Raw genomic sequence first — 13,530 nt, forward strand, 5'->3', positions numbered from 1 at the left:
GCTGCGTGGAATGCTTGTCTGCCGGCCGGCCGGCCGTCCATCCGGCCCGGATTTAGAGCGGTCTGGAGGGCAATTGCCCCCCGGCCCAGCCCGCCCCTGTCTATCTTGCTATAATGATAAGAGATACACTGTACCCCAGGGGCGTACCTAGAGTATTTGGCACCTGGGGCGGATCCTGTATGTGGCACCCCCCCCATACACTTTAAAACTGCATAGCTTCTACTGTTATATACCGGCGCACAGGGGCGTACCTAGAGTATTTGGCACCTGGGGCGGATCCTGTATGTGGCACCCCCCCCCCACATACACTTTAAAACTGTATAGCTTCTACTGTTATATACCGGCGCAGACACTGAAGGTGGTACAGCATTACTGTTATCATTATATACTGAGGCAGACATTGACGGTGGTACAGCGTAATCCCTATCACTATACATTGAGCCAGACATTGACAATAGTGCAGCATAACTCCTATCACTATATACTAAGCCAAACATTGATGTGGTGTAGGCCTACCACTTCATTGTCTGGTTTAGGGATGCCCCGAAACGAATTCTGGACTGAAACCGAAAATGCAGCATTTACCTGGCCGAAACCGAATATGACCCCCCCCCACACCATAAAAAAGAATCTAACACTTTTATTTAAAGTAAGTAACACACCAAAATAGGACAAAACAATTAAATAACAATATTAATAAATACATTGTTAACAGCAATCACATTCCTATCATGCCCAGGCATACCCAGATTCCAGGATATACTCGCAGACTTGGCATGATAGGAGTATGATTGCCCTATCTACCCCTTCTCACTCCCTTCTCCCTATCTACCCCCTCCTAACTATCTACCCTCTCCCTCTTTGAAGTTCACTTACCTTTCAGGAGTCCTGCTGTGGGGGTGCAAGACCTCTGTCTCCCAGCTCTGCCACTGTATGGAACAGTATAGAGTGATGGGAGTTATGATGTACTTTAGACCATAATTATAAAATGAAAAATTCAGTGGAAATGGTACAGCATAACACCCTTCACTCTCACACAGTTACCAATCCACACATATACCAATCCACACACATACCAATCCACACGCATACCAATCCACACATATACAGTAATCCACACATATACACCAATCCACACACATACCAATCCACACACATACCAATCCACACACATACCAATCCACACACATACCAATCCATACACATACCAATCCACACACATACCAATCCACACATATTCTAATCCACACATATACTAATCCACACATACACTAATCCACACATATACTAATCCACACATATACTAATCCACACATATACCAATCCACACATATATACCAATCCACACATATATACCAATCCACACATATATACCAATCCACACATATACCAATCCACACATATACTAATCCACACATATTCCAATCCACTCTCACTCTCACTTAATGATTTCCTACCTTTCCTCTTTTCTCCTTACAGCTCCTTTTCCTCCTCTTCGCTCCTCTTCTTCAGTTCTTTTGTCTTCGTCCGGTTCAGAGGGCACGGACAGCGGTGGGCGCGGCTTCAGTGTTGTGCGCCGGGATCTGACAACAAACCCCGGCGCACAGCAGCTGTTGCCGCGCGGATCGCTTTAACAGACCTCCGGCTCCCTTGAGTGATTTTTAGACGGGTTCAAGGGAGATCCTTGAACCGGCTTAAAATCACTCAAGGGAGCCGGAGATCTGTTAAAGACCTCCGATACCGCTCCCTTGCGAGCCTGCTCCTCCAGCGGCAGACATTACTGTCCGTCTCTGGAGGGGTGCCGGGTGCCGGCAAATTGGCACCCCCCTGATGAGCGGCACCCGGTGCGGACCACCCCCCCCCCGCCCCCCGCTAGGTACACTACTGCTGTACCCCCTCAGTGTCTGGATCACTATATAATGATAGCAGTTATACTGTTGTGGTTATGGAAGTTGTGGTATACCACCGTCAGGCTCAGTATATATATATCGATGGGTGTTATACTGAACCACCGTCAGGCTCAGTATATATTGATGGGAGTTATGCTGTACCATTCTCATCGGCAAAATGTTCATAAATCACTGGGTTTGGGTAAATTTGTTTTACTATTATTTTTCTGCAGTTCTCGTATTATGAATTTCCTTGTTACTGATTTATCTACTTTCCATAAAATAACCTCTGTATAGATATAGCAGAGGCACAATTTTCTGTTCTTGCCTCACTTTGGCCCTCTCGCTCAGGCACTTCTTTAAAGTCAGAGCGACAGATGTGTAATGCTGTTTGGGAGGCAAAGGTATCGCTGACAACCTTTTTGGGCCCAAAATGACACTGACAAGCTGTTTAGGGACAAAGCTGGCACAGTGGGAAGTGAGTGACATGTTACATGGTGAAGTTGGGGGGCCCAAAAAAGGTAGAGTAGAAAATGGGTGTGGTTGGAGGGGTTACGTTTAACAGGAGGAGTTAGCAATATTGCCACACCCACCTTTGGGGGGCACCAAAACATTTTTTGCACCCAGGCATACTACACCCTGCTCCACGCAGTTCTCTCTGGCGTCAACAAACTATCCCTTGAACCTAATAAGTTATATACAGTATATTATTACTTTAGTTTTTACAAAATGCCTGTTTACAATTCAGTATCATTAGGATAATGGTAGAATTGTGAATACCACCCACTAGGGGGAGTATTCTTATGCCCTCTAGCAGTGCTTTCACGAAACCAGGTGCTGCCAATTACTAAAATTGTGCTATCAGAAGAATTTGAAATGTGAATCCCTTGAACAATTATTTTAGCTTTAACTGTTCACGAATTATGTGATTGCAGATTTATTTAATCGTTTCTAAGAAAATGTTAACTGAAATTCATATATTTTTATTTAATACCTCTTTTCAGTTCAAGAGACCACACCTTTGGCATATATGTAAATGTAGCATGTTTGCCAAACCTTCTATTGCAGCCACCAAGAGTCACAATGAAGGAATTTGGTATTTTAATTTTTTTTCATTACATATCCACGTTCCATTGTAAACAATGAAAATGTTCTACATTAGAACATTATTTAAGGAAACTATGAATAATCTGGACTTGACTCTAATCTACAAATTCAGAAATGGAAAATAAGGTATGATTCATATATTGGTGGCTATGTTACATGTCTGAAGATCTTTTGTGTTTCATCTATATACACGCAACAGAACCAGGAAGGTTGTTGAACATGCTGAGATCACAAGGCATGCTACATTCACTGTTAGTATCACTATGTCTGCTGGTTGCTTATGCCGCAAAGATACTAAATCCACCAATCAGTGAAGGTTCATCCATATTCTAATCTCCCTGACTGGTCCAGAGAGCTGTAAAAGTGACGCAGAACTTAATTTGCAGTTACACAATGCGTGCACCTTGAAATGCTCCTCAGCCAAGCTTCACAAGGTGGCACTTCTAGTATAGGGGGTTGGTGGCCACACCTGCAATCTCACCTGCTTCTGACGTCACGCCACTCCCAACCTCATTGATTTGGATTACCAAACTGTTGGGTGGTATGCATAACCTATTCCAATCGGCGAGAGGCACGCTTCTAAGACATATCAATGCATGTCTATGTCCCATACCAAATGGACTCTTTCTCCACTCCTTTATTTGAAAAAATATATTTTAGTTACCAACATGGTTCACTGTACTCACTGTAACACGCCAGACCCATCTATTTATATTGTGAAATATGCCCATACACCCCCACACACACACACACACACCTCCGGGTTGGTGAGCTTACTTGCTCTGGCATACACTCACTCTAACACCATACACTAACAACCCCACACTAACACTTTTTTTATATATACAGGTGAGAGAAGAAAACATAAACCATATATAATGAAACTAAAGACGAAGGGAATTATATAAGTAGCAGGGAGGATGTTTCTAATGTTGCATTTGGTTTCAAACATGCTAAATTTAGCAAAGTAGGTAGAACAGCATTTTTTAAAGTCTCCAAAGTGCATCTTTATAGGTGTTCTTCAGCAGCACTTAATTCCACAGTTTGACATTAGGCTGACAAAAAATATCAGCACAGATTACATCATAAAAATGAAATTAATTAAAAATAATAATGTCAAGTTATAGTAATGTAAAAATAATTGTTGGAGAGATGTTACAGGCTTATAAAACAGCATATAAAATAATGAAAATATTGACTTGAGAGATCTTTGCCAAAAATTAGGTCTCCCTCGGCAGTATCAATGTGGTTCTCTGGCTTTTTTTGTACTAACAGGTATTTAATCATTACAGGAGTTATGTAAGATTTGACTACTCCCAACGCAAAATACAGGTCAAACCGGGTGGAAACATATGCAGAGTAAACGTGTTACTACAGCACACCGTACCTATAGTTTAAAGCATTGAGGACAATCAGCAATGTCATTTTTTAAAGGTCGTTTTATATGAGCTGGTTAGAAGAATTCCATGTTTATGCATAAGAACATCACAGCTCCCAGTAAAGTTCCGATTATCTTTATAGATGTGACTTTAATAGAAATGATTTACTGTTCCCAGCTTTTCTGCAAAGTATGTATGTATCACTTTTTTGTTATTATTCCAAGTATGAGATCTTGTAAACTGGGGTACGGCAGTGAGGTCTAGGCTTCCGATTGTGGATCACTAATTAATGATCATCATCAAAAATGGTGGAATGCAACCAAAACATTCCAAGCCTCCTTCTGTACTTTTTTACTTCGGGTACCTGGCAGGTAATTTAAGCTTGACAAGCCAAGCTTGAGGTGTCACCGAGTCCAGGCTTGTGCTGTGCTAAAGCAAGCTTGCCCAGCTCTAATATCTGATGGTGATGGCCACATCTTCAGATGCAATTTATGGAAGTCTTTATTGAGATAGTGGTAGATCAGTGGAACAGTCTCCCAACAGAAGTGATAGATGCTAAGGATAACCAGGGAATTTCCACATGAGATGAGACCAAGGACTTATTAAGAATTCGGTCTTTAAGTCAGGAAAACGATGGAAGACTAGATGGGACGAATAGTTCTTATCTGTCCTCAAATTCTATGTTTCACTTAGATTTACCACAGTTCCAAAGTGGAGTGCGTTGTTCAGCTGCTGAATCCCTTACCACCTCTTGGTGGCAGCAATACCACTTCCATAATTGCTAGACCACTGCTTTGTAGATTGCTTGATAGATATTGAAGCACAAAAATGAGGACGTGAATAATGTGACTTACTCCGCAATACACATACCAGAAAACTTTCTAAATGAGCTGACACTGAGGCTCTTGAAATATTAACCTTGTAATAGCCCATCAGGTAGAGGACATGCATACATACATATTTAAAGTACATTCTAAACAAGCCGGTACAGTTTCAGATAGCTTCAAATATTAGTACTTTTTCTGTACCTACTGAAATCACTTTGAGGAGCATACCTTTCAGGTGTTTTTAACCTCTCTTCCCCAACAGACACAAAGGAAGAAGGTAAAATCTGGAGAGGTCACACAGCCACCAATATGGATGCCTCTAAGAGGGAAATACAACAAGTGCAAAAGACCATTGCCTCAGCTCACAAAGACTGCAGTCTTACCCAAAAGATGCAGTTCTACAACCACTGGGCCCATGATTATGAAGAGGTAATAAGGTATTATTATTATTATATGCTGATTACAGTATATAGCACCATCATATTCTAATATATATAATATACGGTATATTATGTAGCCCTTTCTTGACTGAGTGCTACAATTATGTATATTCATAATGTTCCAGTATCAACACCTAGCTTTGTTGAAAACTATGATTAATTGGATGCTATTGTTTTATTTGGAAATAATCTTCTAAGATGTTGACAACGTGTGATGTTTTCCCCATTTATCACATATATTCATCGGATAGATGGAGGTTTGCGACTGAATACAGCATTTTTGGTAAACAAAGTTCAACAGGTTTATATAACCTTTGAACTGAAAACTATAAAAAAGGAAATAAAACAACTTAGAAATATGTATAATGAAGGGACAATACAAGCACTTTAAAAGTACTGTGTGAATGTTATGGTCACAAGATAATACATGGCTATATTTTTTGAGTGGTATATACCCAACAACAGGTTTGGGGGGGTGGCAGCCTCGATGCCACCAAACCAGAGGCACAACTCTTATTGGGTGATTAGGCTTCCAGGTGCACCGCTGCTGGATGGGCCAGTTACAAGGGATGTCTCTCATCTCCCTAACCAGCCCATTTACACTGTTGAGGACTGTGCCGCCAACACAGCCTCCATTACGTGCCGTTGTCAAGCACTGTGCATCCTGAATAGGTGGAGAACCAAGATATACAATATATCACAAGTCCCCACCTATTAACAATGTCTGGAAACAACAGCAGGTGTGGCAGAGGGCACTATCCTGGCCCTGTCTTAGGGCAGCACTTAAGGTAAATATGCCACCAAGTGTAATCATGACTCAACAGTTGGGGCATTTGGCAGCAGAGGCCCTCATGCAGGGATGATTTTTAATGCCACCCTGTCGCTACCAGAGGAGACTAGCCCATTGCACACTCTACCTGAACAAAAGCTGCTGTTCTTGTGTTCGGAAGCATTAACACACCTTTACCTGTCCCATTGCATTGTTAGGTGGGCTAATGGATGAAGGTGTCAAACTAAAATGACATAATATACCACAACCTTTTTCCCTTTAATTTAGTAGCTGATGGAAAGGAGGTCTTTATACTTCTCTACACCGGTTCATCAGGATAGAATGGGATGGACATTTCTGTGATGCCACTTAAATCTAAGGGTTTTGTTGCACCTGCAGTATTTCAAACTCTACACTATGACTGATAACTATTTTATTTAAGGATGTCTCTATATTGGACTATAATGCGCCTCGTCTTGCTGCAGTAGCACTAGCCTCAATGTACCCCTCGAATCATGAGGAAAAGCTGGTCCTGGATATAGCCTGTGGCACTGGACTTGTAGCCCAGGAGGTAAGAACGTATTTTATGAGCCTTAGAGTAAGGCCCTTGGGAGTATGGAATTTTCATTGCTTTTATTTATACTAGGGCTGACAGACACCAGGGACCAAAAACCCCAGAGTTTTAATGCTAAGACTTGACATATAGCTCAGAAACACTGATTGATTAATACTGAGAAATCATATCCTCAGTTAGGAGGGTAATCCTCTGCTTTATTGTTATATGTTGATTGTCCTCTCCATTTGCGTCTTGGCATTGTTTCTTCCAGTTGCAGCGTTGCGGCTTTAAATTGTTTCATGGTGTGGATGGTAGTGAGGGGATGATACAAGTTGCTGGCGGCAAAAAGCTATACAAGGATCTAAAGAAGTGCATGCTGGGGCATGAGCCACTACCTTCTCCCTCCGGTAAAAAAAAAGTGATGCCATTAATCTTTCTACACCTTGCAGCATTACTAAACACAGAAAATATGATATAATACAAAATGATATGTTTGAGTTTCATAATAAACAACATCGCACCCAATTCACTCAGCTCTTTGTGTGCACCCGAAAAAAAACATTATGTACAAAAGTCACAACAAATATCCTACATCTATATATCCGTACATATCATTTGGTGCTTGAAATTAAGTAGTTTTGCTCCACATGTGCCAAAAAGGATAGAATATCGAGGCATCTCAGTCCCCCTGGCCTGCTTCATTATACAAAGTGTCATTATATCAGTAGCAGGATTCTATTAATGTTGTCCTATACAGGATAATACGTTCCTCTTACAGGTAGTGTGGTCTTTTTGTTTTCTTTTAGATTATTACGATGCCGTAATTATAGTAGGAGCTCTGAGCGATGGACAGGTTCCCTCATTTGTGATTCCAGAGCTCATACGTGTGGTTAAACCAGGTGAGAAAAAGTCATGCTGATATCATGCTGATCTTTACCTGCGTCATTGAATCATTGAGAAATAGCACTGGCACAACCTATGATTTTTAATCTTTATTATTCTATTTTATTCTAACATGCAAAATATCTGATATTTCTTCTTTAAAGACACTATTAAAGCTGCCACTCATTGCAGTCATATTAATTTGACAATAAAGGGCTAGGTGGGAAAGTAGTATGTGGAAGGGGGAGAATACGAGCAGCTGATGGAAATGGGTACAGAGATAGATGGAAACATTTAGTCTGGACTAGTTAATTATACACAATGGAGAGCCAGTCCTGACACGTTTCACCTAACTCCACCACCCAATGTCGTGTAGCAGGCTGCCGTGCCAATGGCACAAACCGGGCACAGCTGGTTTCAATCACGAATGCAGCTGCAAGAAGTAAAAGCAGTGGGTGTATGTGAAGGCATATGCAAAGGTTACAAAATACACGATAAGAATTATAAAAAAGCTGACGCTAACATTAGTAGCTATTTTGATTATTTGTTTTTTAAATTTTGTGACCCTTGTTCACTAAATAAAGCAGTTCCTTTGGTTAATGCTACTTTTTGTTTCACAAATTTTGAAAAGGATTTGCCATAAAATAATATTTTTACTGCCCTTATTTAAGAAGACCCGCCATTTAACTATTTCATAGCATATTTGGGATCACAAGTATTGCATTTCTTAGCTTATTATTCTTCATTTCTGTTATTATTTATCACATGAATTAGAGATGGTGTTTGATTAAGTGGGGGAATTATCACAATTATCTGATTTTTTTGTGTGTGTATAATTTACATGAAGTAATTGCTCCTATTCTTTTTGTAGTAAAAAACGTAATTAGCCCTTGGGTTGGTCAACTGATTAATTAAAGTATATTTGTTATTTAACCTCTTTTATTAGTAACCGTTTTCTTTCTGTCCTAGGGGGCTTTGTTTGCCTTACTACCCGCTGTAACCCATCCAACCTTCATTACAAGGCCCAGCTAGATCAGGAATTGTCGGTGTTACAGAACAAAGGACTATGGGAATGTATTACCGTACAAAACGTGGAAAAGTGGGAAAGAGCCATTTCTGAACATGAGGCCCAAAAGGAATCTGACTATATCTCTGGCGTTATATATCTCTACAAGAAAAGTGAAGCCTTCCCTTGTATGGATTGATGAGAGAGAACAACGTTATTCTTAAAATAAATAATTTATATTTACATGTTGTTTATATATCTGACAGAATTCATTTTGTCAAAAAGTGTGCAAGAAAATATAATTTATATGATATAACCTTGTAAGAACAAGGATAAATATAGGTAATCACATTAAGAGTTTGGAGTTTGCATTCTAATATAAAAGCCTGAATGTAACAGAACTGCATTCTATGCCCAAACTCCATAGATAAACAATTTAAAGTCTAACCATTGTGGCCTTTGGTAAACGTATTAAAATGTATCTAGAATACATAAAATATGGAAATACCTGGGAAATGTGCATGGTTATTAGTAACCACCATGTAGGGTTCCTGCTTCAGCAGCTAAACTCCCAATAACGAATGAATGCATGTTCCAATATGCATGCAGTAATGCAAAATGGACTCCAATATCATACACCTCCCAATATTTAAGGTTTCCAAATCAGTTTTGTTGGTGTAGGTAGGAAGGACCTGTTCAAACCAGCTAAGGCATGGCTGGAAATGGGTAGAGCATAGCTAGAGGTGGGCCACCCAAGACAACTTGTGGCACTGAGTGGCCATGTGGGAGCTGCAATGGAGGTCTGTGCTGCAATGGATCCAGGGGTGGGGCAACAGGAAAATTGTGTAGCATGGCAGCAAGGATCATGTAAGGCAAGCTGAAGACAGGATAAGTGAGTTGCAGGTGTGTGTCCAGGTATGTATATGTGTCTGGGTTTGTGTGTGTGTGTCTGGGTATATTAGCATGTTTATCTGGGTATGTGTGTGTGCATACCTGGATTTTTGTGTGTGAGTATGTGTATGCGTTTGTTAGTATGCGTATCTGGGATTGTGTGTGTCTGGGTATGTTAGTATGTGTGTGTCTAGGTATGTTAGCTTTTGTATGTGTACATCTTGGTATGTTATGTAGGGGTAAATGTGAGTGTGTGTTAGCTTGAGTGGTTGTGTTTGAGTGTCTGGTTATGTTAATGTAAGTGCGTGTGTGTGTGTGTGGCTGTCTGGTTGTGTTAGCGTCTGAATAATGGTATAAGTGTATGGGTGTTTGTGTGTTAGTGTTGAATGTCTAGTTGTGCTAGTGTCTGAATGTGTGTGTTAGTTTCAAACAATGTTAGTGTGTGTCTGGGTGTGTATGAGTGAGTGTACTTGTATGTTAGTGTGTAGTGGTTGTATGTGTGTTAGTGTCTGTGTGCATGTATGTTATTAGTGTGGTTGTGTTAGTGTGAGTGTCTAGGTTTGCTTGTGATTGGATCTGTTTGTTAGTATGAGTGTTTAAGCATGTTAGTATGAACGTCTAGGTGTGCATGTGTTACTGTGTGTTAGTGTTGAATGTCCAGTTGTTAGTGTCTAGATGTATGTGTTAGTGCTGAGTGTCAGTGTATGTTAGTGTGAGTGTCCCTCCCAAAGACAGGCTCTTTATCTGCCCCTGCCTAGGCTGGTCAGAGGAGATCATAGGACCTTCCCAACCAGCCCTTGATCCCTAGCTATGCATGACATCAGGACAGTGCCCGAAAATCAGGGCCGTCAAGCAAAAAACATTTTCAGTGTCAGACTGGCCATTACTGGCAGCGGCCGTGTGATTACGTAAGCGTGGCAGAAGACTGAATGTGCATAGCAGCATGCCATATTTTAATGCTCATGTAGCATGTACAGATGCAGACACTGCTGCACCCAATCTGCCACTGAAATGCCAGATCAGGTGAGTATGTGGCACCGGTGGCCAGTGGCCCACCAGGCATTTGTGGCTCTGTCCATTTTACTTGAAATGAAAACTGGCTCCAGTTCCTTTAATACAAATATCATTAAGCATACACGCAAGAACATGACCTAGTCTGTGTAGTTCTCGCTCATTAATTATTCACCATTTTATATTATGTGGTGCTGAATTGTTCGCTTGTACAGGTGGCCTTTATCAGACTGGCAGACAGAGAATCAGTGACCTCATCTGACTCTGTTCTACAAATAACCGACGTTTATCTATCCACTATAATGAGCAGAATATGTCCTGTTCCAGTATCACTCAGCAGGAAGTTTACTGCTAGCTTGATACACTTGGAAGGGAAAGTCCTGGTCAAATATAAACACAGTTTTTATCAGCTCATTAGATTGAGGTAATATTCTGTTCTTACCCAGCTCAGGATGCATAAGATGTCTTGATCAGATTGCCAATCGGCCTACTCTTCTAGTCTGATTGTTTTAATTAACAATACGTATAATTAAACTCCTTATGTTACTAAGCCTCTTACCCACTAGTTTTGGACTATGACTACTTGTCCTAGCATTTCTCCTTCTGTTGTACTTTATTGAATGTATCTATTTATCTATTTAAATGTCATCACCTCCACTTCTTTCCTCTAATCTATACATATTTAGGTCCATCTCTTTTATTCTGCAAATTCCACTTAGAGTAAACAGAATGTCTATTTCCTTCTGGTGATGGGGGTCTTCAGAACTGTACACAACAGTACAGGTGACATCGGACCAGAGACCTGCAAAGTGGTGTAGCGCACTCGTGATTACAGTGGATATAAAAAGTCTGCACACCCCTGTTAAAATGCCAGGTTCTGATCTATAATGTGAACAATTCAATTGCAAAACAAACTGAAATCTTTGAGCGGGAAAAAAAAACAAAAAAGCAACTCACAATAACCTGGTTGTATAAGTGTGCACACCTTCTTATAACTGGGGCTGTGTTCAGAATTAACCAATCACATTCAAACTCATGTTAAATAGAAGTCATTACACACCATCATTTAAAGTGACTCTGATTAATCACAAATAAAGTCCAGCAGTTCTAGTAGGATTTACCTGACATTTGTTTAGTTGCATCTCAGAGCAGAAGCCATGGTCCGCAGAGAGCTTCCAAAGCATCAGAGGGATCTCATTGTTGATAGATATCAGTCAGGAGAAGGGTAAAAAAGAATTTCCAAAGCATTAGATATACCATGGAACACAGTGAAGTGGAGACAATATGGAGACAATATGGCACAACAGAGACATTACCAAGAACTGGACGTCCCTCCAAAATTGATGAAAAGACGAGAAGAAAACTGGTCAGGGAGGCTTATGAGAGGCCTACTGCAACATTAAAGGAACTGCAGGAATTTCTGCCAAGTACTGGCTGTGTGCTACATATGACAACAATCTCCCGTATTCTTCATATGAATGGGCTATGGGGTAGATGGAAGCCTTTTCTTCCAAAGAAAAACATCCAAGCCCGGCTGAAGTTTGCAAAAACAAACATCAAGTCCCTCAAAAGCACGTGGGGAAACGTGTTATGGTCTGATGAAACCAAGTTTGAACTTTTTGGCCATAATTCCAAAAGGTATGTTTGGCACAAAAACAACACTGCACATCACCCAAAGAACACCATAACCACGGTGAAGCATGGTGGTGGCAGCATCATGCTTTGGGGCTGTTTTTCTTTAGCTGGAACTTAGTCAGGGTGGCAGGAATTATGAACAGTTCCAAATACCAGGCAATTTTGGCACAAAACCTTCAGGCGTCCGTTAGAAAGCTGAAGAGGAAGTTCACCTTTCAGCACGACAACGACCCAAAGCACACATCCAAATCCACAAAAGCATGGCTTCACCAGAAGAAGATTAACATTTTGGAAACGCCCAGCCAGAGCCCAGCCCTGAATCCAATTGAACATCTGTGGGGTACTTTTGAAAAGAAGAGTGGGTGCCATGCTAATAGACTCCTACCCAAAAAGACTGATTGCTGTAATAAAATCAAAAGGTTCTTCAACAAAGTATTAGTGTAAGGGTCTGCACATTTATGCAACCAGGTTATTGTGAGTTTAGTTTGTTTAATGTCTACCTTAATGTCTACTAGCCCTGCTGGAACCTTTTTTGTTATTTTTCCAGCAGGGGTCATGGTAAACATAGCAAGCGCTGATGGCAGCAGGTACTCGTAGACAGGAAAACTATGTTCTCATAACATGCATGGTAAAGCAATATTTTCAGTATTTAGCTAACAGATTTGTAAAATGCATTAAATAGGTCACACCACCTAGCGCTGGGCTAGTAGCATTGTTTGATGACCCTACTTTGAGAGTATAATAACTCCATTATGCTGCTAAGGAAAATAAATCCCCCAGAAATATGCAATAGAGTTATTTCACTGACGTTTGTTCACTAATAGTGTAATCGAGCCAGTTAGGCAGAGCAAAGATCTTCCAATCTAATCGGCCCATTGTGTATTGTGACACCATGGGGTCTTTATGATCTCAGAGCGATCTCTGCCCCCCCTGAAGCTGCCATCCTAGGCCTTGTCGGCCTAGTCCAGAATATGTCTTGTGTGGCCACCACTGTGACAGACTATGTCACTGCGTTATAGAGAAAAAAAACACGAATGTATATATATGTATTAAAATGGCAATAAATGTATTTAATGCCTTGTTCTAAATACTTTACTGAATTGCATAAATAGCTGCCGTAGCCCTAAGCACTATTAAC

At 40.7% G+C, this 13,530-nt stretch overlaps 1 protein-coding gene across 1 annotated transcript; it reads left to right on the top strand.

The window, feature by feature from the left end:
• The first annotated feature begins 5,511 nt into the window (after positions 1-5,511).
• LOC149289718 (methyltransferase-like protein 27) lies at positions 5,512-9,054 on the top strand. Its single transcript, XM_089490240.1, has 5 exons — positions 5,512-5,631; positions 6,854-6,982; positions 7,239-7,374; positions 7,774-7,866; positions 8,819-9,054. Exons 1-5 carry the CDS (start codon positions 5,512-5,514, stop codon positions 9,052-9,054), a joined length of 714 nt encoding a protein of 237 aa, XP_089346366.1.
• Positions 9,055-13,530: the final 4,476 nt, after the last annotated feature.

Source organism: Sceloporus occidentalis, unplaced genomic scaffold (genome assembly GCF_023333645.1).
Source record: "Sceloporus occidentalis isolate IW3139 unplaced genomic scaffold, rSceOcc1.0.p SCAF_43, whole genome shotgun sequence".
NCBI lineage: Eukaryota > Metazoa > Chordata > Lepidosauria > Squamata > Phrynosomatidae > Sceloporus > Sceloporus occidentalis.